We start from the raw sequence: 26156 nt of genomic DNA on the forward strand, positions 1-26156 counted from the left end.
TTTACCCTGAAGTTGCGAGCGCCGCGTGCTAAATTAATCACGCGTCTTGCAGCGGTTTTTAATTTGAATTTGACAGCGGTTTGAGTTCCTCGCGCGGTGATGCTGTACGTTAGCGCATTAACGGCCTGTTTAATACTGCTTGGGGGAGGGCCGGGCTAATCTCATAAAAAATGCAGCGCACTAATTCAGGAGTAAGGAACTCGGGGGTGACCCAGGGCCGACGCCGTGCGGACCGCAATAATAGAATTTAGCTACAATTCAGCGATAGCCTAACTACCCAGGGTGACACAAAGGTTTGAATAAATAATGGCTGATTATTAAAAAAATACTAATGCGGCGAGCGATGGAGATCTTTTCATCTTTTAATTGAGAGGGTACCTTTAGACTCTGAAACGAGGGGGGGCCATTAGCTAGGGTAGCGCGCAATCACACGACTCTTAATTCGTTTTTTTTTTTGAAAAGTCGGGGCTGGGGGCCGCCGCTCGTTCCCGGATCGGGGGGGGCGGGGGGGGGCGCGACGGGGCCCGCCGGCGGAACGTTCCGGAAACCTCGGCTCTAATTAGCGGGCGCGCGTCACGCTATTCCGCGGAATTTTTTCGCCCCGGGATTAGAGGACACGCATCAAAGGGCTTCGCCATCAGGGCCCCCTCTGATCCGGCACGTATTCTGCAGCGATCCCTCTGTCCTCCCCCCCTGTCGCCCCCCCCACCCCCACCCCCCCTCATCCGCCGCTGAGCACATTATTAGCGAGAATATGAAAACGTGCCGCGACTGCACTGTGGTCCTCTGTCAGTGCAGGAGCAGCTCAGGGTCGTCAGGGAGCCAATGTCCGTGTCCCATACAGAATGTGCCATCCTTGGAGAAGCAGAAAAAAATGTGCCTGATTCACTAGGCTTGGGACCTTGGTCTTTGGCTTAGTGTATAAAAGCATCTCATGTTGCACCGCAGTTGTTCTCAACCCTGTTCATGGGGATCGATCGTCCTGCAGGTTTTCACTTCAGCCCTGACAAAGCACCCCTTTTTCAACAGCTCAAGATCTCATTGAGCTGCTAGAATCAGGTGTGTAGAATCAGGAATTAGTAGAATCAGGAATTAGTAGAATCAGGTATTAGTAGAATCAGGTATTAGTAGAATCAGATGTGGCAAATTAGAATTTAAATGAACACCTGCAGGATGGTAGATCTCCAGGAACAGGGTCTGGAACTGCTGTTGTACGGATCGACTGCCAAGGGCTATGGTTCAAACCCCACAACAGACAGGCCTCCACCTGGAGTTTGATACAGAGCTATTAAGTTTTGTGAGCTTTATGTATTCTTTTGCTTACCCAAAGAAAAAATAGTCTCAACATTGCAGCAACAGGCACACAAAACTTAATAGCTCTGTATCAAACTCCAGGTGCTTTGAATTGGTTTTCTTTCTCACATTTTCACTTCTAAAACTTTTCAGGTAGTTAAGGGACTTTATATGAATTTTATACAAATGCTTTCGCACCGTTAGTCTGACTGCTGCTTTACAGAAAAAACGCTCAGACCGAAATGTGTTGAACAGGTTTTGGAGCTGGTGTATTTTAATACATTCGCTTTCCGGAAGAGTGCGGGGATGTCTGTGTTCTAGACGGGACAGCTGAGGTGGGGGCAGCTCATTAAACCGCTCCAGACGCGCTGTCGTAACCGGCGGCTTTTCTCCCCCCCCCCCCCCGCCCCCCCCTCCCCCCCGCAGCTGGAGACGGGCGACGTCGAGAGCGAGGAGAGGCGGGCGGAGCTCTTCGCCGAGCTGCTGTACTCCAGCGCCGGGTGGGACCAGATGCAGCACCTGATGCTACTCCTGCAGGCGTGGCCTCCCCCGACCAGCCCCGCCGCGTGAGTAATCCCCTTTCCTTTTCCTTCCTCCGTCTTTCTGTCTCTTTCCTTCTCGTGCTGTCTTTTTCCCGCGGCGCGCAGGACTGCCTGCCGCCGTGGGCTACGCATGGCAAATTGTGGTCACTCACTCACTCACTCACTCATGGACGACCTGAGAGGGACGTTTGGTAGGACGCATGCGCAGGTGGTGCTTCGTTTAGTAGGACGCATGCACAGGTGCATCTCCCAAAATCACCACTTCGAACAGCATGAGATTTTTAAGCACAGCTTACCCTAACTAACCCTAACACGTTTGCGTTTCGCCTACTTTAGTTAACCTAGTTAGCGCGTACCACCGATACAGATGTATGGACACACGGAGGACAGCAAATAGCGTTACAGAGGCGAGGACATGCCATAGCTAGCTAGCTATATAGTTAGCCAAGTTTTACTCATGACACTTTGTGCAGGTGCGCCGTGGGTCTGGACGGTTTCGTGCTTGTTTCTTTTTCTTCTTCAGATGAACCCAATGAACTCGCCCTCCGCTCCAGTGGGTTGAAAGGCGGGGGGTTTTTTGTCTTGCCTGGGCTTGGAAATGTACTGGCCTGTTTCGCCGATGCCTTTGTCTGGCAGTACAATTCAGTACGCGAAGCTACGGAGGCAGCATTCCGCTGTGGACACGACAGATGAGAACTATGTGCTGTAAAAAAAGAAAAAAAAAAAGAAGGGTTATTCAAACAAACAATACATACGGCTCGTGGTCTCCTTGATATAACCTGAAGGTATTCACACCTGTTTCCAGTGTATGTTGTCCAGAGTAGTTTGAGGCAGAAAACAGTTTCGTGTCTGTCCGTCCGCCATGCCATGTTTCGTACTGTGTAGTTTCCGGCCTGTCTTGTCGTACTCCGGTGAGTATATTAGATCACAGGTCATAAATCTTCACTTGAGAAGAATTCAGTTAAATAACGTTGATCTGTATACAGATTTATTTGTCCAAATGGTCAGGGCCTCGCCTCGGTTCTTTGCGAAGGCGAAGGCGGGGGGGAAGGGGACGTGTCGGCTTGCTGAAGGGGGACGTCTTCGAGGAAAGAGGCGGATTGATGTTCGTGATCCTTGGAGAATGTTTCAACAGCAGGGGGTGTGCGCCTTCAATATCGCGGGGTTTTTTTTTGTTTTCGAGCGCATGCCGAAAGTGCTGCCTCATTCTCAGCTCGATATTTCAACAATGGGAGGAAAATGAAGTAATCCATGGATAACAGGAACAGGGACAGCGGTTAAGAACTCGATGCACCGCGGGGCCTGTAGCGTGTAAAATATAGGTCACTCGAAACCTGAAGTGTTGTGGCACATAATTTTTTACTATGTTAGGCCCTCTGGTCCAGATTGAGTCTAATGGCTCTTTTTCCAGGCAGAAATCCCCTCTCTGGTTTTTGCGTCAAACGTAGACAAAAATGCTTTATCGGAAACAAAAACTGGAATAACGGGGACATCAGCAAGGAACAACAGAAAACCGAAACCACTAATTATCTGCATTGTGCAACAAAAAATGTTAATTTAGTCTGTTTATTGGTCAATTAAAAAAAAAATAATAATAAATAGGCTTCTGTAGGCAGTGAGAAATCCTTTGTTTTCCTGAAAACTGCTCGGAAGAAAGAGCCTTTCCGTAATTCAGACCAACCTGTTCAACTGCGCTGAACTTGCAGAGCTTTCCCTGGCCTGAGGCCCTTTGGGTCTCCTAGCGAGTTGCTAAGCAACACATCCTTCTACAAGGCCCCTCCCACCCCTTCTTCCTTCCAGCTCACTCCCCGCTGTACCTGCGTGGACATTCACTTCTTGGAGGTTTTTCCAAGCGACCAATCACGTCGCTTTCCCGGGACCGCGTCGTTGGCGTGGCGACAGAAGGAAGCCAGGCTTGCATTTAGAGGAGATATCTGCAGACGCTAGCTGGCTACTTCCCAATGTTTTCACGGTGTGTCTGGCTTAAAAACCCCTTTCCAGTGCTAGTACCACTGCTCCTTACTATCGAGTGATGCCTGTCCCCTTCCGTATTGTCAGGTAACAAGTAGTTTTCAATCCCTTCATCCCCAATGTCCATTTACCACATGGCTTAAAAATTGAGCCTGCGTTATTTCGCTAGGTGCAGTCGGTACATGGTAGTAAACATTTCTATATTTACACACACACACCAGTTTTTTCTTCTTTTTTTTTACTAGCTAGTTAGCCGGCTAATGTTTCATGTTTGTCTATTTCAAAAATAAATTTGTTTTTTTTTTTAATCAGATGTTTTGGCCAAGTAATTTTGTGTGTTCGTAGTTATTACTATTGCAATGCGAGTTTTACTTTTTCCGTTTTTATTTTTTTTCTATGTTTATCTGTAAATATTGCTGGCGTTCTGGCGCTGCGAACCAAACATCATCTCACATGAGAAATATGCTCAGCCAGCTATAATCCTCAGATCTTTGCGGCTCTTTTTTCATGTATAAATATTTACAACTACAAGGAATTCATTTTTTTTTTTTTCCTCCCCAGAATACCCAGGGTAAAAATTATATGATTATTTCAACAACAGTGTGTTTTAGATGAGATTCATTGTGTGCGGTGTTTTTGATCTGCTGCTGGCTGCTGCAGGCGACTGTCAGTCCGCATTTCAGTTGCTTTTCACACCGTAAGATTGAGCGCTAAAAAAGGGGCCTTTTCTTCTCCACAAATTAAGGCCGCCTGAGTCATCGCAGGATTTTTACGGTTTTCTGCGTTTTTTATGTATTTTTCTTCGCGGTTGACGGCCCCCGTTCGCGCGCAGATTCGTTCCGGCGTGCGTGAGCGTTCTCTCGTTCAAAGAACGGCGGCTAAAAAAAACAAACTGCAGGCTGGTTGCGCTCGAATACGTTCCCCACTTAATCACCCGGAGGTCCCGAATCACGTTTAGGTTTGTGTGGATGTTTGTCTCGGGACAAACACAGTCGCGTGAAAACACGGCCTCTGATTTCCTCCTTGTTGTCGTTGCTGTATTTCTGTGTTTCAAAATGGAGGTTTGGTTCTCTCTTTGGTGCTGTACGTCGTTAGTAGTTTGTCCCGTGTGGCGTTTTGTCCCATATTCCCGCATCCATCCTGGATCCGTGGAGTCGGTCTGACAGGAGTCAGGGTGTGTTCGTGAAATACGACCCGCGAACGGTGACCTTGTGCACTTGATCTATAGCGCGGTGGGCTAGTATTTCAAATGGCAATCTGATGCACTGAACCTGGTCAACAAAAAAAAAAAAAAAAAAAAAAGGTCTGAATCTTTTCGAGGCCGCTCGTGAAAAAGCCTCGAGCTTTGCGATCGATGGCTTTTTGACCACATATTAAGGACAAAGCTCTCTCTAATGCTCAAACAACCAGAAAAGCAACCCCTCAAAAAAAAAAAGCACGCGCTATACAAAGAAGTTTGTTGAAAGTCAAAATGCTTGACACCAGACCCACTTGAGTGCACCTGTCGTACAGGAGCAGTATGAGGAGTTTCCCCCTCATCGCTGAAAAGTGCTTTGAGTTTGAGACAAGCCATTACCATCATTATTATTATTATTATAAAGAAGAACAGAAACTGTCTGAATGGAATATGAAGAGAGTCATTGTCTGGGTCACTTAAAATTGGACCAACCCAAAGAAAGAGAGGAGAGCTGCTTGGCAGGAATGATGAACCGAGACAGACTAGCAACCCCCCGAGACAGACTAAACCCCCACCCCCCACCCCCCCAGAGTCTGAAGTACCTCCTGACTAGGGAAGACATTATAGTTACTCAGGTAAGAGCTCCTTAATTTTCTTTCAGTGTTTTTGCACTGAAGATAATTTAAGGGATTAATCTCAATTAATTGATTAGCCGATGCATCTGATTGATCCCCTCCTGCACCTGATACACTGAAGAAGCCAGTGTCACCAAAGCTTCCCTCCATTGGCCGGTGCTCATTGCGAAATATATAAATAATAAAATAGAATTTAAAAAAATATAGCGTTGCTAAAGCGCACTGTATCCCATTTGTGACTTGGGGGGTCGACGGTGTCCGTGTTCAGTTACATGGAAGTTTACGGGGATTCCCGCTGACCCCAGCTGAAATGTAATCGACAGGCAGATTACAGAACCTTCTTTTTTTTTGGTTTGTGTGTTTGTTTTTTGGATGATTTCCCAGATTTGCAAACACGTCCCGCTGACATTTTCTTTGCCTGTTCGGGCTCGGAGACTGATTTCTGTGTGTTTCACCGTGATTTAATTTAGTCGCTTTGAGTTGCTTTTTCCACCGTTGATGACTCAGCTTAAAATATTTGCTGTCCTGCTCTTAAGAAAGTCTTTCTTTGTGGTATAAGATGTAATAGTACATTTTCTGATCTGTGGCATACCTTGTCATAGATATAAAATTGATATAGATTAAAAATTGATATACCTGATACAAGTTGCCGTAGCTTCACAAAAACACCTCCAATTTTCTTGCAGGTACAGCTGGTGTGTTTTAAACATGTATGAGTTGGCAGTATTGAGGCTTTCTATTTTTTAAAGCTCTTTGTAGACATGTGTAATAAAGATGTCCAGTTGAATTTTAGCTCAGCATTGATTTAATTCTTCTCCCTCACTATAAACACTACTCGTGTTCTGAAGGAATGCCTGTGATTTTTATGCACTGGGTCACAACGTTTAGATAACACGTGCAGCTGTGAATTGCTCTTTGCATGCAGTAAACAAATATGCTGCCTTACCGGCGTTGTTTACAAATGGCGAATAGCCCCTTGGGGATCGGAGACCTGAAGCGTTAGTGCGCTGCAGCCCAGAGAGAGAGGGAGAGCTCTTCCGCGCACGTTAGCACGATGAAAGCGCACGCGCTAACGGGCTCGGGATGGATCCGCGGCGGGCGCTCGCTAGCCCGTCTGGTTTCCAGTGACGACGCCCGTCCGGTTTCCCATGACGACGCCCGTCCGGTTTCCCATGACGACGCCCGTCCCTTGTCGTTCGCAGTGACGCCGCGGCGGAGAGCCCGTGGGTGAAGCTGACCCGCGCCATCTTGTTGCTCCACGGGACGGGCAGCGATGGCGACGGCGTCGTCGACGTTGGCGGAGAAGTCCTGAGCATGTGCCGCTCCCTCCAGCCAACCAAACACAAGCTGCCTGTCGAGGTACACGCCCATCACAGCCCCTTCAGTGTGTCAATTGCACATTACACTAATAATAATAACAATCAGCTCTATTTATAGAGCACCGTCTTTCATACCAGGAGACTAACACCACTATTTTTCTGAATAACGGTCATGCAAATATTATTAAAACATATAGGGAATATATTTACATTTAGGGGAAGCGCTTGTTCAGAGTGACGTACATAAGGCCAAAAACTGGGGGGATGTGCTGTGAGTAAAAGTTGACTGCCGTGCTGTTATAAGATGCTCGAGCCAAAAAATGAACCTGGTGCAGCATACGCTTCAACAGGCAGTTCGGATTCTTTTTTTTTATATCCCCTTTTGTTACTCCACATCAATCTCGCTTGTTTACGCAGCTGTAATTCGCACCTTTTATTGTTATTCCGAACGCCCTTAAATTGAGCTTTTTAGCTCCTGCTGCGTAGGAGCCCAGACAGACGGGATTTTAACATTTAACAATGTGTCGGTGAATATACAAACAATACAAATTGCCACTTTCAAATATTTGAATTTTTCTTTTTTTTTAATAAACATCGCTGTGAAAGGTGTTTTCCAGAAAGGCCTCATAATTTGGAGCGTGTTGCAGTGTGTTCCATTTCTGTGGTGCGTGAGGTCGGTTAGCCAATCCTCTGTGGTTAAAGCCTCTCTGCAGACCATATGAGGAGGGGGGGGGCTTGGGAGGAGTGACAGTTTCCCCTCACCCCCCCCCCCCCTCGTGCGCCAGGTCACCTGGGCCATTAAGACCCGCTAAAACGCCACAGCTGGCGCGAGAGTGCAGGTGTCTTGTGTCTGATTGTCGCGTTTGTGTTGTCCCCCCCCAACCCACCCCACCCCACCCCCCTCCCCTCCCCTCTCTAACACGCGGGTCTCTCTCCCCCATCCAGTGCGTCAGGGAGATTTCGGGCCTCCTCCTGCAGCAGGCCGGGCTCCTGCTCCCGGCCCTGAAGCTGATGACCGAGAGCGGCGACGAGCAGCTGACCGCGCTCGCCCTGGACCGGATAAGAGGCGTCGATAAGGTGGGTCTCGCTCCTGAACGCCGTCGGTCTCTTAGCGCGCCCCTCCCACCGAAAAAATGCAGCGAAGGGGGACAGTCCTCCGCCGGGCTACCCCATCGGCGAACTGTGGGGGGACCCCGGCGTTCTGCCCTCTCGCGAACGGGCCCCCGGGGCGTATCCGGGGAGGGGGGGGCGTGTCCGCGCCCCGTGTCCACTGCTACAGGCAGCTGGTTTAGGGAGGAGAAAGCAATAAAACTGTGAAAGGAAAGGAAAGAAAAGGAGGGAAAAAAACGACAAAACGATGAAGCCGTGTCACTGACAACCCCCAAATGAAACGGGGGTTTGCTATTCAGTGGGAAACGCGTGCAGAGGGGGAAATTATCTGATGACAGCAGACTAATAGGAGACCTGTCTGCAGGACAGGAACGTATTAAAAACAACAACAATAGGCCATTTCCTCTGTAGGCCTCATTCAGTGTGTTAAACCTGATTGGTCAGTAGGCTGCTAGTCATGGGCGGAGCCTCGTGGTCCTCCCTTTCCTGCATGAGGTCCTTCCAAGGCTGGGGAAACCTGGAAAGCAGACATAGCTACAGAAATAATCTAAATGAATTCAGCTTCCCTTTTTAATCACTGCTTTATTTTAAAACTTTGCATTAAGGGAGTTTTAAATCGGACTTTCGATGCATTAAAAATGCTTTTTATTAGTATGCTTAACATAGCTTATGGCCCAAAATTCAGTTGTACCCTTTAATTGCTTAATTTCCCAAACTGGTCAAAGCATTCCAAATTGAGTGTTTTATATTTCAAATGAAATATTAAAATATTCCAAGTTAAATATTTCAGCACAGAGTTCAAGCTTTAAAATCGTAGATCAATTATTGAAAAATGGCTAATTTTGGACCCGAGTTCAAATCGGAAAAACCTGCCAAAATGTTCTGAGCTGTTTTCCGCCTTTCTGGAAAACACACACACACACACACACATCATATAAAATATTTCATTCTAAATACCTTCAAACATACATGCACTTACTGAACACGCGTACAGATTTAGTAAGTGCATATAATGCCTGCAATTACATAACGCTACGTTCACGTAAAGCCCCTTTTCAAACTAAAATGCAGAGATGCAGATCGACTTTCTCTTTTTAATCAAGGCTGCTTCTCGTCACCGCGTTGTAAATGTAAATATTAAACGCTTGAATTGTTTACATGGCCCGGGATCATTTGGGTGTTAAAGATCACTGTCATACGGTCTCTCCAAATGAACCGTCACATGCTGGATTTTTATCAATAATGCAAATCATTTCAGAAATCATGGCATGTGCTGTGCAAGTATGGGAATATAAAATCCCTTGTGTGAGTTTGAAGGTACGCAGAATCAGATTATTAGCGTTAGCACTGGACGCTGACACAGTGGAACGCAGTGAGCCGTTGTTTCATCGTTTCTGTATCTTTTATATCTTTAATAAATGTGTCAGATGGCTTCGCTGCTCAGCTTTCAGCACTCCAGGTTACGGCATCTGCAATATAACGGTTTATCGCTGACTGCATTTCCCATTGTTATGGGAATTATCGGAATTATATAGGCGCATTATGAGAACATGCGAGCGTTGCGCTCTGGCCTTTAATTAGAGTTCCATTTTAATCAAAGCGCTAAGTTGTAAAATAATATAGGTTTTCCTTTTGGTGATGTGCATAATAATCAGCTCTTAATCTGTGGCATCGCACGAAGCGTACTTAATTTCTTTCGTGGGTGAGTCATTTTTTTGTTTACTTTCATAAGACGCACCTTTCGCATGTTGATGGCTTAACAAATCCAATTTAAATCTCATCACCGTTTCCGTAGTTCATTTCACTTACGTCACATTAAACACTGTTCACTTAATGTTTGCAACGTGGCCCATAATAGAAGGCCTAGGGCAGTGAGGGCAAGGAAATACTCCACTGGGGGGGGGGGGTGGATAATGGGTTTTGGGCGGAACCTGGGGTGGGGGGGTAGGGCATCCCCCCTCTGGCTGGTGGCCAGTGCATTCAAACGTGCAGTCAGTCATCCTGCATGAGGTGGTTGATGCAGGGGTGCAGAACCAGTTGCGTGGAATGCCGCTGGAGGCAGCTCATGAATATGAATTATTAATTATGAATTATGAATGTTTTTGAAAAGGCTTTTGGATGGACAAGCACAGTGGACAGGCACTGGCTGTGGTTATTTTTTTAACGGCGTGCATGCTTGTGCCGCAGAGCACAAAGGGGTCAGGTGCTCCTTAATGAACTGAGGGCGTGGCTATGGTGCGCAGTGGCCAATGAGAAGTCTCTGAGACATTAGCCAATGGAGCGCATGCTCTCTGATGACTCTGTCGGCTGTGTGCCTGTCCATTAAGCCCCTTGGTATGCTGTTAAACGCAGCATGGGCACGTGCAGTTACTCATAAAGTCAGGGGTGTATTTTAGTGTGCCAGTCAGCCTGCATCATACATCATAACTTCTGAGCGATAACACATCACGCTAGTGAGAGCCAACAATTAAAACCCTGCTGCTATTCAGCATCTGTAATAATAATAACAGTAATAATAATAATAGTAATAATAATAATAAATTGATAATTGAACTTTTAAATGAGTAATCACATGTTTTCAGAAGTTCCTATGGCTTCAATTACGTTTTAGGGCTCAACTTAGGGTTAGGGTTATGAAAACGATAAGTCTGAGGGTCGAGGCAAGTTCACGGCTGTGTTCAGCAGGTTAAAGAATGGTTGGGACATTGGTTCTTTTTCGATTTTGGACGAGCCAAAAATTTTGTATATACTAGTATAGGTACCTATGACCATAACAAGCTATGGAATATATACATTTTTTTTCAGGGAAAACATTTTTTTTTTAAGGCCTCAAATATATTTTTTTGCATTTGTACTATGGAATTCACAGTCTTGACTTAGTTTTTCCACAATTTTAAATGAGTAATCACATGTTTTCAGAAGTTCCTATGGCTTCAATTACGTTTTAGGGCTCAACTTAGGGTTAGGGTTATGAAAACGATAAGTCTGAGGGTCAAGGCAAGTTCACGGCTGTGTTCAGCAGGTTAAAGAATGGTTGGGACATTGGTTCTTTTTCGATTTTGGACGAGCCAAAAATTTTGTATATACTAGTATAGGTACCTATGACCATAACAAGCTATGGAATATATACATATTTTTTCAGGGAAAACATTTTTTTTTTAAGGCCTCAAATATATTTTTTAGCATTTGTACTATGGAATTCACAGTCTTGACTTAGTTTTTCCACAATTTTAAATGAGTAATCACATGTTTTCAGAAGTTCCTATGGCTTCAATTACGTTTTAGGGCTCAACTTAGGGTTAGGGTTATGAAAACGATAAGTCAGAGGGTCGAGGCAGGCTCACGGCTGTGTTCAGCAGGTTAAAGAATGGTTGGGACATTGGTTCTTTTTCGATTTTGGACGAGCCAAAAATTTTGTATATACTAGTATAGGTACCTATGACCATAACAAGCTATGGAATATATACATTTTTTTCAGGGAAAACATTTTTTTTTTAAGGCCTCAAATATATTTTTTTGCATTTGTACTATGGAATTCACAGTCTTGACTTAGTTTTTCCACAATTTTAAATGAGTAATCACATGTTTTCAGAAGTTCCTATGGCTTCAATTACGTTTTAGGGCTCAACTTAGGGTTAGGGTTATGAAAACGATAAGTCTGAGGGTCGAGGCAAGTTCACGGCTGTGTTCAGCAGGTTAAAGAATGGTTGGGACATTGGTTCTTTTTCGATTTTGGACGAGCCAAAATTTTTGTATATACTAATATAGGTACCTATGACCATAACAAGCTATGGAATATATACATTTTTTTTCAGGGAAAACATTTTTTTTTTAAGGCCTCAAATATATTTTTTTGCATTTGTACTATGGAATTCACAGTCTTGACTTAGTTTTTCCACAATTTTAAATGAGTAATCACATGTTTTCAGAAGTTCCTATGGCTTCAATTACGTTTTTGGGCTCAACTTAGGGTTAGGGTTATGAAAACGATAAGTCTGAGGGTCGAGGCAAGTTCACGGCTGTGTTCAGCAGGTTAAAGAAAGGTTGGGACATTGGTTCTTTTTCGATTTTGGACGAGCCAAAAATTTTGTATATACTAGTATAGGTACCTATGACCATAACAAGCTATGGAATATATACATATTTTTTCAGGGAAAACATTTTTTTTTAAGGCCTCAAATATATTTTTTAGCACTTGTACTATGGAATTCACAGTCTTGACTTAGTTTTTCCACAATTTTAAATGAGTAATCACATGTTTTCAGAAGTTCCTATGGCTTCAATTACGTTTTAGGGCTCAACTTAGGGTTAGGGTTATGAAAACGGTAAGTCTGAGGGTCGAGGCAAGTTCACGGCTGTGTTCAGCAGGTTAAAGAATGGTTGGGACATTGGTTCTTTTTCGATTTTGGACGAGCCAAAAATTTTGTATATACTAGTATAGGTACCTATGACCATAACAAGCTATGGAATATATACATTTTTTTTCAGGGAAAACATTTTTTTTTTAAGGCCTCAAATATATTTTTTAGCATTTGTACTATGGAATTCACAGTCTTGACTTAGTTTTTCCACAATTTTAAATGAGTAATCACATGTTTTCAGAAGTTCCTATGGCTTCAATTACGTTTTAGGGCTCAACTTAGGGTTAGGGTTATGAAAACGGTAAGTCTGAGGGTCAAAGCAAGTTCACGGCTGTGTTCAGCAGGTTAAAGAAAGGTTGGGACATTGGTTCTTTTTCGATTTTGGACGAGCCAAAAATTTTGTATATACTAGTATAGGTACCTATGACCATAACAAGCTATGGAATATATACATATTTTTTCAGGGAAAACATTTTTTTTTTAAGGCCTCAAATATATTTTTTAGCATTTGTACTATGGAATTCACAGTCTTGACTTAGTTTTTCCACAATTTTAAATGAGTAATCACATGTTTTCAGAAGTTCCTATGGCTTCAATTACGTTTTAGGGCTCAACTTAGGGTTAGGGTTATGAAAACGATAAGTCTGAGGGTCGAGGCAAGTTCACGGCTGTGTTCAGCAGGTTAAAGAATGGTTGGGACATTGGTTCTTTTTCGATTTTGGACGAGCCAAAATTTTTGTATATACTAATATAGGTACCTATGACCATAACAAGCTATGGAATATATACATTTTTTTTCAGGGAAAACATTTTTTTTTTAAGGCCTCAAATATATTTTTTTGCATTTGTACTATGGAATTCACAGTCTTGACTTAGTTTTTCCACAATTTTAAATGAGTAATCACATGTTTTCAGAAGTTCCTATGGCTTCAATTACGTTTTTGGGCTCAACTTAGGGTTAGGGTTATGAAAACGATAAGTCTGAGGGTCGAGGCAAGTTCACGGCTGTGTTCAGCAGGTTAAAGAATGGTTGGGACATTGGTTCTTTTTCGACTTTGGACGAGCCAAAAATTTTGTATATACTAGTATAGGTACCTGAGGCCATAACAAGCTATGGAATATATACATATTTTTTCTGGGAAAACATTTTTTTTTTTAAGGCCTCAAATATATTTTTTAGCATTTGTACTATGGAATTCACAGTCTTGACTTAGTTTTTCCACAATTTTAAATGAGTAATCACATGTTTTCAGAAGTTCCTATGGCTTCAATTACGTTTTAGGGCTCAACTTAGGGTTAGGGTTATGAAAACGATAAGTCTGAGGGTCGAGGCAAGTTCACGGCTGTGTTCAGCAGGTTAAAGAATGGTTGGGACATTGGTTCTTTTTCGATTTTGGACGAGCCAAAAATTTTGTATATACTAGTATAGGTACCTATGACCATAACAAGCTATGGAATATATACATATTTTTTCTGGGAAAACATTTTTTTTTTTAAGGCCTCAAATATATTTTTTTGCATTTGTACTATGGAATTCACAGTCTTGACTTAGTTTTTCCACAATTTTAAATGAGTAATCACATGTTTTCAGAAGTTCCTATGGCTTCAATTACGTTTTAGGGCTCAACTTAGGGTTAGGGTTATGAAAACGATAAGTCTGAGGGTCGAGGCAAGTTCACGGCTGTGTTCAGCAGGTTAAAGAATGGTTGGGACATTGGTTCTTTTTCGATTTTGGACGAGCCAAAAATTTTGTATATACTAGTATAGGTACCTATGACCATAACAAGCTATGGAATATATACATATTTTTTCAGGGAAAACATTTTTTTTTTAAGGCCTCAAATATATTTTTTAGCATTTGTACTATGGAATTCACAGTCTTGACTTAGTTTTTCCACAATTTTAAATGAGTAATCACATGTTTTCAGAAGTTCCTATGGCTTCAATTACGTTTTAGGGCTCAACTTAGGGTTAGGGTTATGAAAACGATAAGTCTGAGGGTCGAGGCAAGTTCACGGCTGTGTTCAGCAGGTTAAAGAATGGTTGGGACATTGGTTCTTTTTCGATTTTGGACGAGCCAAAAATTTTGTATATACTAGTATAGGTACCTATGACCATAACAAGCTATGGAATATATACATATTTTTTCAGGGAAAACATTTTTTTTTAAGGCCTCAAATATATTTTTTAGCATTTGTACTATGGAATTCACAGTCTTGACTTAGTTTTTCCACAATTTTAAATGAGTAATCACATGTTTTCAGAAGTTCTTATGGCTTCAATTACGTTTTAGGGCTCAACTTAGGGTTAGGGTTATGAAAACGATAAGTCTGAGGGTCGAGGCAAGTTCACGGCTGTGTTCAGCAGGTTAAAGAATGGTTGGGACATTGGTTCTTTTTCGATTTTGGACGAGCCAAAAATTTTGTATATACTAGTATAGGTACCTATGACCATAACAAGCTATGGAATATATACATTTTTTTTCAGGGAAAACATTTTTTTTTTAAGGCCTCAAATATATTTTTTTGCATTTGTACTATGGAATTCACAGTCTTGACTTAGTTTTTCCACAATTTTATATGAGTAATCACATGTTTTCAGAAGTTCCTATGGGTTCAATTACGTTTTAGGGCTCAACTTAGGGTTAGGGTTATGAAAACGATAAGTCTGAGGGTCGAGGCAAGTTCACGGCTGTGTTCAGCAGGTTAAAGAATGGTTGGGACATTGGTTCTTTTTCGATTCTGGACGAGCCAAAAATTTTGTATATACTAGTATAGGTACCTATGACCATAACAAGCTATGGAATATATACATTTTTTTTCAGGGAAAACATTTTTTTTTTAAGGCCTCAAATATATTTTTTTGCATTTGTACTATGGAATTCACAGTCTTGACTTAGTTTTTCCACAATTTTAAATGAGTAATCACATGTTTTCAGAAGTTCCTATGGCTTCAATTACGTTTTAGGGCTCAACTTAGGGTTAGGGTTATGAAAACGATAAGTCTGAGGGTCGAGGCAAGTTCACGGCTGTGTTCAGCAGGTTAAAGAATGGTTGGGACATTGGTTCTTTTCGATTTTGGACGAGCCAAAAATTTTGTATATACTAGTATAGGTACCTATGACCATAACAAGCTATGGAATATATACATTTTTTTTCAGGGAAAACATTTTTTTTTTAAGGCCTCAAATATATTTTTTAGCATTTGTACTATGGAATTCACAGTCTTGACTTAGTTTTTCCACAATTTTAAATGAGTAATCACATGTTTTCAGAAGTTCCTATGGCTTCAATTACGTTTTAGGGCTCAACTTAGGGTTAGGGTTATGAAAACGATAAGTCTGAGGTTCGAGGCAAGTTCACGGCTGTGTTCAGCAGGTTAAAGAAAGGTTGGGACATTGGTTCTTTTTCGATTTTGGACGAGCCAAAAATTTTGTATATACTCGTATAGGTACCTATGACCATAACAAGCTATGGAATATATACATATTTTTTCAGGGAAAACATTTTTTTTTTTAAGGCCTCAAATATATTTTTTAGCATTTGTACTATGGAATTCACTGTCTTGACTTAGTTTTTCCACAATTTTAAATGAGTAATCACATGTTTTCAGAAGTTCCTATGGCTTCAATTACGTTTTAGGGCTCAACTTAGGGTTAGGGTTATGAAAACGATAAGTCTGAGGGTCGAGGCAAGTTCACGGCTGTGTTCAGCAGGTTAAAGAAAGGTTGGGACATTGGTTCTTTTTCGATTTTGGACGAGCCAAAAATTTTGTATATACTAGTATAGGTACCTATGACCATAACAAGCTATGGAATATATACATATTTTTTCTGGGAAAACATTTTTTTTTTAAGGCCTCAAATATATTTTTTAGCATTTGTACTATGGAATTCACCGTCTTGACTTAGTTTTTCCACAATTTTAAATGAGTAATCACATGTTTTCAGAAGTTCCTATGGCTTCAATTACGTTTTAGGGCTCAACTTAGGGTTAGGGTTATGAAAACGATAAGTCTGAGGGTCGAGGCAAGTTCACGGCTGTGTTCAGCAGGTTAAAGAATGGTTGGGACATTGGTTCTTTTTCGATTTTGGACGAGCCAAAAATTTTGTATATACTAGTATAGGTACCTATGACCATAACAAGCTATGGAATATATACATATTTTTTCTGGGAATACATTTTTTTTTTAAGGCCTCAAATATATTTTTTAGCATTTGTACTATGGAATTCACCGTCTTGACTTAGTTTTTCCACAATTTTAAATGAGTAATCACATGTTTTCAGAAGTTCCTATGGCTTCAATTACGTTTTAGGGCTCAACTTAGGGTTAGGGTTATGAAAACGGTAAGTCTGAGGGTCGAGGCAAGTTCACGGCTGTGTTCAGCGGCTTAAAGAATGGTTGGGACATTGGTTCTTTTTCGATTTTGGACTAGCCAAAAATTTTGTATATACTAGTATAGGTACCTATGACCATAACAAGCTATGGAATATATACATATTTTTTCAGGGAAAACATTTTTTTTTTAAGGCCTCAAATATATTTTTTAGCATTTGTACTATGGAATTCACAGTCTTGACTTAGTTTTTCCACAATTTTAAATGAGTAATCACATGTTTTCAGAAGTTCCTATGGCTTCAATTACGTTTTAGGGCTCAACTTAGGGTTAGGGTTATGAAAACGATAAGTCTGAGGGTCGAGGCAGGCTCACGGCTGTGTTCAGCAGGTTAAAGAATGGTTGGGACATTGGTTCTTTTTCGATTTTGGACGAGCCAAAAATTTTGTATATACTAGTATAGGTACCTATGACCATAACAAGCTATGGAATATATACATATTTTTTCAGGGAAAACATTTTTTTTTTAACGCCTCAAATATATTTTTTAGCATTTGTACTATGGAATTCACAGTCTTGACTTAGTTTTTCCACAATTTTAAATGAGTAATCACATGTTTTCAGAAGTTTCTATGGCTTCAATTACGTTTTAGGGCTGAACTTAGGGTTAGGGTTATGAAAACGATAAGTCTGAGGGTCGAGGCAAGTTCACGGCTGTGTTCAGCAGGTTAAAGAAAGGTTGGGACATTGGTTCTTTTTCGATTTTGGACGAGCCAAAAATTTTGTATATACTAGTATAGGTACCTATGACCATAACAAGCTATGGAATATATACATATTTTTTCTGGGAAAACATTTTTTTTTAAGGCCTCAAATATATTTTTTAGCATTTGTACTATGGAATTCACTGTCTTGACTTAGTTTTTCCACAATTTTAAATGAGTAATCACATGTTTTCAGAAGTTCCTATGGCTTCAATTATGTTTTAGGGCTCAACTTAGGGTTAGGGTTATGAAAACGATAAGTCTGAGGGTCGAGGCAAGTTCACGGCTGTGTTCAACAGGTTAAAGAATGGTTGGGACATTGGTTCTTTTTCGATTTTGGACGAGCCAAAAATTTTGTATATACTAGTATAGGTACCTATGACCATAACAAGCTATGGAATATATACATATTTTTTCAGGGAAAACATGTTTTTTTAAGGCCTCACATATATTTTTTAGCATTTGTACTATGGAATTCACTGTCTTGACTTAGTTTTTCCACAATTTTAAATGAGTAATCACATGTTTTCAGAAGTTCCTATGGCTTCAATTACGTTTTAGGGCTCAACTTAGGGTTAGGGTTATGAAAACGATAAGTCTGAGGGTCGAGGCAAGTTCACGGCTGTGTTCAGCAGGTTAAAGAAAGGTTGGGACATTGGTTCTTTTTCGATTTTGGACGAGCCAAAAATTTTGTATATACTAGTATAGGTACCTATGACCATAACAAGCTATGGAATATATACATATTTTTTCTGGGAAAACATTTTTTTTTTTAAGGCCTCAAATATATTTTTTAGCATTTGTACTATGGAATTCACCGTCCTGACTTAGTTTTTCCACAATTTTAAATGAGTAATCACATGTTTTCAGAAGTTCCTATGGCTTCAATTACGTTTTAGGGCTCAACTTAGGGTTAGGGTTATGAAAACGATAAGTCTGAGGGTCGAGGCAAGTTCACGGCTGTGTTCAGCAGGTTAAAGAATGGTTGGGACATTGGTTCTTTTTCGATTTTGGACGAGCCAAAAATTTTGTATATACTAGTATAGGTACCTATGACCATAACAAGCTATGGAATATATACATATTTTTTCTGGGAATACATTTTTTTTTTTAAGGCCTCAAATATATTTTTTAGCATTTGTACTATGGAATTCACCGTCTTGACTTAGTTTTTCCACAATTTTAAATGAGTAATCACATGTTTTCAGAAGTTCCTATGGCTTCAATTACGTTTTAGGGCTCAACTTAGGGTTAGGGTTATGAAAACGGTAAGTCTGAGGGTCGAGGCAAGTTCACGGCTGTGTTCAGCGGCTTAAAGAATGGTTGGGACATTGGTTCTTTTTCGATTTTGGACGAGCCAAAAATTTTGTATATACTAGTATAGGTACCTATGACCATAACAAGCTATGGAATATATACATATTTTTTCAGGGAAAACATTTTTTTTTTAAGGCCTCAAATATATTTTTTAGCATTTGTACTATGGAATTCACAGTCTTGACTTAGTTTTTCCACAATTTTAAATGAGTAATCACATGTTTTCAGAAGTTCCTATGGCTTCAATTACGTTTTAGGGCTCAACTTAGGGTTAGGGTTATGAAAACGATAAGTCTGAGGGTCGAGGCAGGCTCACGGCTGTGTTCAGCAGGTTAAAGAATGGTTGGGACATTGGTTCTTTTTCGATTTTGGACGAGCCAAAAATTTTGTATATACTAGTATAGGTACCTATGACCATAACAAGCTATGGAATATATACATATTTTTTCAGGGAAAACATTTTTTTTTTTAAGGCCTCAAATATATTTTTTAGCATTTGTACTATGGAATTCACCGTCTTGACTTAGTTTTTCCACAATTTTAAATGAGTAATCACATGTTTTCAGAAGTTCCTATGGCTTCAATTACGTTTTAGGGCTCAACTTAGGGTTAGGGTTATGAAAACGGTAAGTCTGAGGGTCGAGGCAAGTTCACGGCTGTGTTCAGCAGGTTAAAGAATGGTTGGGACATTGGTTCTTTTTCGATTTTGGACGAGCCAAAAATTTTGTATATACTAGTATAGGTACCTATGACCATAACAAGCTATGGAATATATACATATTTTTTCCGGGAAAACTTTTTTTTTTAAGGCCTCAAATATATTTTTTAGCATTTGTACTATGGAATTCACTGTCTTGACTTAGTTTTTCCACAATTTTAAATGAGTAATCACATGTTTTCAGAAGTTCCTATGGCTTCAATTACGTTTTAGGGCTCAACTTAGGGTTAGGGTTATGAAAACGATAAGTCTGAGGGTCGAGGCAAGTTCACGGCTGTGTTCAGCAGGTTAAAGAAAGGTTGGGACTTTGGTTCTTTTTCGATTTTGGACGAGCCAAAAATTTTGTATATACTAGTATAGGTACCTATGACCATAACAAGCTATGGAATATATACATATTTTTTCTGGGAAAACATTTTTTTTTAAGGCCTCAAATATATTTTTTAGCATTTGTACTATGGAATTCACTGTCTTGACTTAGTTTTTCCACAATTTTAAATGAGTAATCACATGTTTTCAGAAGTTCCTATGGCTTCAATTATGTTTTAGGGCTCAACTTAGGGTTAGGGTTATGAAAACGATAAGTCTGAGGGTCGAGGCAAGTTCACGGCTGTGTTCAGCAGGTTAAAGAATGGTTGGGACATTGGTTCTTTTTCGATTTTGGACGAGCCAAAAATTTTGTATATACTAGTATAGGTACCTATGACCATAACAAGCTATGGAATATATACATATTTTTTCAGGGAAAACATGTTTTTTTAAGGCCTCACATATATTTTTTAGCATTTGTACTATGGAATTCACTGTCTTGACTTAGTTTTTCCACAATTTTAAATGAGTAATCACATGTTTTCAGAAGTTCCTATGGCTTCAATTACGTTTTAGGGCTCAACTTAGGGTTAGGGTTATGAAAACGATAAGTCTGAGGGTCGAGGCAAGTTCACGGCTGTGTTCAGCAGGTTAAAGAAAGGTTGGGACATTGGTTCTTTTTCGATTTTGGACGAGCCAAAAATTTTGTATATACTAGTATAGGTACCTATGACCATAACAAGCTATGGAATATATACATATTTTTTCTGGGAAAACATTTTTTTTTTAAGGCCTCAAATATATTTTTTAGCATTTGTACTATGGAATTCACCGTCTTGACTTAGTTTTTCCACAATTTTAAATGAGTAATCACATGTTTTCTGAAGTTCCTATGGCTTCAATTACGTTTTAGGGCTCAACTTAGGGTTAGGGTTATGAAAACGATAAGTCTGAGGGTCGAGGCAAGTTCACGGCTGTGTTCAGCAGGTTAAAGAATGGTTGGGACATTGGTTCTTTTTCGATTTTGGACGAGCCAAAAATTTTGTATATACTAGTATAGGTACCTATGACCATAACAAGCTATGGAATATATACATTTTTTTTCAGGGAAAACATTTTTTTTTAAGGCCTCAAATATATTTTTTAGCATTTGTACTATGGAATTCACAGTCTTGACTTAGTTTTTCCACAATTTTAAATGAGTAATCACATGTTTTCAGAAGTTCCTATGGCTTCAATTACGTTTTAGGGCTCAACTTAGGGTTAGGGTTATGAAAACGATAAGTCTGAGGGTCGAGGCAAGTTCACGGCTGTGTTCAGCAGCTTAAAGAATGGTTGGGACATTGGTTCTTTTTCGATTTTGGACGAGCCAAAAATTTTGTATATACTAGTATAGGTACCTATGACCATAACAAGCCATGGAATATATACATATTTTTTCTGGGAAAACATTTTTTTTTTAAGGCCTCAAATATATTTTTCAGCATTTGTACTATGGAATTCACAGTCTTGACTTAGTTTTTCCACAATTTTAAATGAGTAATCACATGTTTTCAGAAGTTCCTATGGCTTCAATTACGTTTTAGGGCTCAACTTAGGGTTAGGGTTATGAAAACGGTAAGTCTGAGGGTCGAGGCAAGTTCACGGCTGTGTTCAGCGGCTTAAAGAATGGTTGGGACATTGGTTCTTTTTCGATTTTGGACGAGCCAAAAATTTTGTATATACTAGTATAGGTACCTATGACCATAACAAGCTATGGAATATATACATATTTTTTCAGGGAAAACATTTTTTTTTTAAGGCCTCAAATATATTTTTTAGCATTTGTACTATGGAATTCACAGTCTTGACTTAGTTTTTCCATAATTTTAAATCAGTAATCACATGTTTTCAGAAGTTCCTATGGCTTCAATTACGTTTTAGGGCTCAACTTAGGGTTAGGGTTATGAAAACGATAAGTCTGAGGGTCGAGGCAGGCTCACGGCTGTGTTCAGCAGGTTAAAGAATGGTTGGGACATTGGTTCTTTTTCGATTTTGGACGAGCCAAAAATTTTGTATATACTAGTATAGGTACCTATGACCATAACAAGCTACGGAATATATACATATTTTTTCAGGGAAAACATTTTTTTTTTAACGCCTCAAATATATTTTTTAGCATTTGTACTATGGAATTCACAGTCTTGACTTAGTTTTTCCACAATTTTAAATGAGTAATCACATGTTTTCAGAAGTTTCTATGGCTTCAATTACGTTTTAGGGCTGAACTTAGGGTTAGGGTTATGAAAACGATAAGTCTGAGGGTCGAGGCAAGTTCACGGCTGTGTTCAGCAGGTTAAAGAATGGTTGGGACATTGGTTCTTTTTCGATTTTGGACGAGCCAAAAATTTTGTATATACTAGTATAGGTACCTATGACCATAACAAGCTATGGAATATATACATATTTTTTCCGGGAAACCTTTTTTTTTTTAAGGCCTCAAATATATTTTTTAGCATTTGTACTATGGAATTCACTGTCTTGACTTAGTTTTTCCACAATTTTAAATGAGTAATCACATGTTTTCAGAAGTTCCTATGGCTTCAATTACGTTTTAGGGCTCAACTTAGGGTTAGGGTTATGAAAACGATAAGTCTGAGGGTCGAGGCAAGTTCACGGCTGTGTTCAGCAGGTTAAAGAAAGGTTGGGACATTGGTTCTTTTTCGATTTTGGACGAGCCAAAAATTTTGTATATACTAGTATAGGTACCTATGACCATAACAAGCTATGGAATATATACATATTTTTTCAGGGAAAACATTTTTTTTTTAAGGCCTCAAATATATTTTTTAGCATTTGTACTATGGAATTCACAGTCTTGACTTAGTTTTTCCACAATTTTAAATGAGTAATCAAATGTTTTCAGAAGTTCCTATGGCTTCAATTACGTTTTAGGGCTCAACTTAGGGTTAGGGTTATGAAAACGGTAAGTCTGAGGGTCGAGGCAAGTTCACGGCTGTGTTCAGCAGGTTAAAGAAAGGTTGGGACATTGGTTCTTTTTCGATTTTGGACGAGCCAAAAATTTTGTATATACTAGTATAGGTACCTATGACCATAACAAGCTATGGAATGTATACATATTTTTTCAGGGAAAACATTTTTTTTTTTAAGGCCTCAAATATATTTTTTAGCATTTGTACTATGGAATTCACTGTCTTGACTTAGTTTTTCCACAATTTTAAATGAGTAATCACATGTTTTCAGAAGGTCCTATGGCTTCAATTACGTTTTAGGGCTCAACTTAGGGTTAGGGTTATGAAAACGATAAGTCTGAGGGTCGAGGCAAGTTTACGGCTGTGTTCAGCAGGTTAAAGAAAGGTTGGGACATTGGTTCTTTTTCGATTTTGGACGAGCCAAAAATTTTGTATATACTAGTATAGGTACCTTTGACCATAACAAGCTATGGAATATATACATATTTTTTCAGGGAAAACTTTTTTTTTTTTAAGGCCTCAAATATATTTTTTAGCATTTGTACTATGGAATTCACTGTCTTGACTTAGTTTTTCCACAATTTTAAATCAGTAATCACATGTTTTCAGACGTTCCTATGGCTTCAATTACGTTTTAGGGCTCAACTTAGGGTTAGGGTTATGAAAACGATAAGTCTGAGGTTCGAGGCAAGTTCACGGCTGTGTTCAGCAGGTTAAAGAATGGTTGGGACATTGGTTCTTTTTCGATTTTGGACGAGCCAACAATTTTGTATATACTAGTATAGGTACCTTTGACCATAACAAGCTATGGAATATATACATTTTTTTTCAGGGAAAACATTTTTTTTTTAAGGCCTCAAATATATTTTTTAGCATTTGTACTATGGAATTCACAGTCTTGACTTAGTTTTTTCCACAATTTTAAATGAGTAATCACATGTTTTCAGAAGTTCCTATGGCTTCAATTACGTTTTAGGGCTCAACTTAGGGTTAGGGTTATGAAAACGATAAGTCTGAGGGTCGAGGCAAGTTCACGGCTGTGTTCAGCGGGTTAAAGAATGGTTGGGACATTGGTTCTTTTTCGATTTTGGACGAGCCAAAAATTTTGTATATACTAGTATAGGTACCTATGACCATAACCAGCTATGGAATATGTACATATTTTTTCAGGGAAAACATTTTTTTTTTAAGGCCTCAAATATATTTTTTAGCATTTGTACTATGGAATTCACAGTCTTGACTTAGTTTTTCCACAATTTTAAATGAGTAATCACATGTTTTCAGAAGTTCCTATGGCTTCAATTACGTTTTAGGGCTCAACTTAGGGTTAGGGTTATGAAAACGATAAGTCTGAGGGTCGAGGCAAGTTTTCGGCTGTATTCAGCAGGTTAAAGAAAGGTTGGGACATTGGTTCTTTTTCGATTTTGGACGAGCCAAAAATTTTGTATATACTAGTATAGGTACCTTTGACCATAACAAGCTATGGAATATATACATATTTTTTCAGGGAAAACATTTTTTTTTTTAAGGCCTCAAATATATTTTTTAGCATTTCTACTATGGAATTCACTGTCTTGACTTAGTTTTTCCACAATTTTAAATCAGTAATCACATGTTTTCAGAAGTTCCTATGGCTTCAATTACGTTTTAGGGCTCAACTTAGGGTTAGGGTTATGAAAACGATAAGTCTGAGGGTCGAGGCAAGTTCACGGCTGTGTTCAGCTGGTTAATGAATGGTTGGGACATTGGTTCTTTTTCGATTTTGGACGAGCCAAAAATTTTGTATATACTAGTATAGGTACCTATGACCATAACAAGCTATGGAATATATACATATTTTTTCAGGGAAAACTTTTTTTTTTAAGGCCTCAAATATATTTTTTAGCATTTGTACTATGGAATTCACTGTCTTGACTTAGTTTTTCCACAATTTTAAATGAGTAATCACATGTTTTCAGAAGTTCCTATGGCTTCAATTACGTTTTAGGTCTCAACTTAGGGTTAGGGTTATGAAAACGATAAGTCTGAGGGTCGAGGCAAGTTCACGGCTGTGTTCAGCAGGTTAAAGAATGGTTGGGACATTGGTTCTTTTTCGATTTTGGACGAGCCAAAAATTTTGTATATACTAGTATAGGTACCTATGACCATAACAAGCTATGGAATATATACATATTTTTTCAGGGAAAACATTTTTTTTTTAAGGCCTCAAATATATTTTTTAGCATTTGTACTATGGAATTCACAGTCTTGACTTAGTTTTTCCACAATTTTAAATGAGTAATCACATGTTTTCAGAAGTTCCTATGGCTTCAATTACGTTTTAGGGCTCAACTTAGGGTTAGGGTTATGAAAACGATAAGTCTGAGGTTCGAGGCAACTTCACGGCTGTGTTCAGCAGGTTAAAGAATGGTTGGGACATTGGTTCTTTTTCGATTTTGGACGAGCCAAAAATTTTGTATATACTGGTATAGGTACCTTTGACCATAACAAGCTATGGAATATATACATATTTTTTCAGGGAAAACATTTTTTTTAAGGCCTCAAATATATTTTTTAGCATTTGTACTATGGAATTCACAGTCTTGACTTAGTTTTTCCACAATTTTAAATGAGTAATCACATGTTTTCAGAAGTTCCTATGGCTTCAATTACGTTTTAGGGCTCAACTTAGGGTTAGGGTTATGGAAACGATAAGTCTGAGGGTCGAGGCAAGTTCACGGCTGTGTTCAGCGGGTTAAAGAATGGTTGGGACATTGCTTCTTTTTCGATTTTGGACGAGCCAACAATTTTGTATATACTAGTATAGGTACCTATGACCATAACAAGCTATGGAATATATACATATTTTTTCTGGGAAAACATTTTTTTTTTAAGGCCTCAAATATATTTTTTAGCATTTGTACTATGGAATTCACAGTCTTGACTTAGTTTTTCCACAATTTTAAATCAGTAATCACATGTTTTCAGAAGTTCCTATGGCTTCAATTACGTTTTAGGGCTCAACTTAGGGTTAGGGTTATGAAAACGATAAGTCTGAGGGTCGAGGCAAGTTCACGGCTGTGTTCAGCAGGTTAAAGAAAGGTTGGGACATTGGTTCTTTTTCGATTTTGGACGAGCCAAAAATTTTGTATATACTAGTATAGGTACTTATGACCATAACAAGCCATGGAATATATACATATTTTTTCTGGGAAAACATTTTTTTTTTTAAGGCCTCAAATATATTTTTTAGCATTTGTACTATGGAATTCACAGTCTTGACTTAGTTTTTCCACAATTTTAACCCAGATTAGCATAGTATTGAGACAACAGGCAGCATGGTTGAGTGCAGC

At 39.6% G+C, this 26156-nt stretch overlaps 1 protein-coding gene across 1 annotated transcript in view; it reads left to right on the forward strand.

The window, feature by feature from the left end:
* The window catches only part of nbas (NBAS subunit of NRZ tethering complex), a 190981-nt gene that overhangs the window by 153594 nt on the left and 11231 nt on the right, over positions 1-26156 (forward strand). The window contains exons 49-51 of the mRNA XM_035422884.1: positions 1720-1859; positions 6821-6977; positions 7883-8014. Coding sequence (XP_035278775.1) covers positions 1720-1859; positions 6821-6977; positions 7883-8014 — 429 coding nt within the window. The remainder of the gene's footprint in view (positions 1-1719; positions 1860-6820; positions 6978-7882; positions 8015-26156) is intronic.

Source organism: Anguilla anguilla, chromosome 6, assembly GCF_013347855.1.
Source record: "Anguilla anguilla isolate fAngAng1 chromosome 6, fAngAng1.pri, whole genome shotgun sequence".
NCBI lineage: Eukaryota > Metazoa > Chordata > Actinopteri > Anguilliformes > Anguillidae > Anguilla > Anguilla anguilla.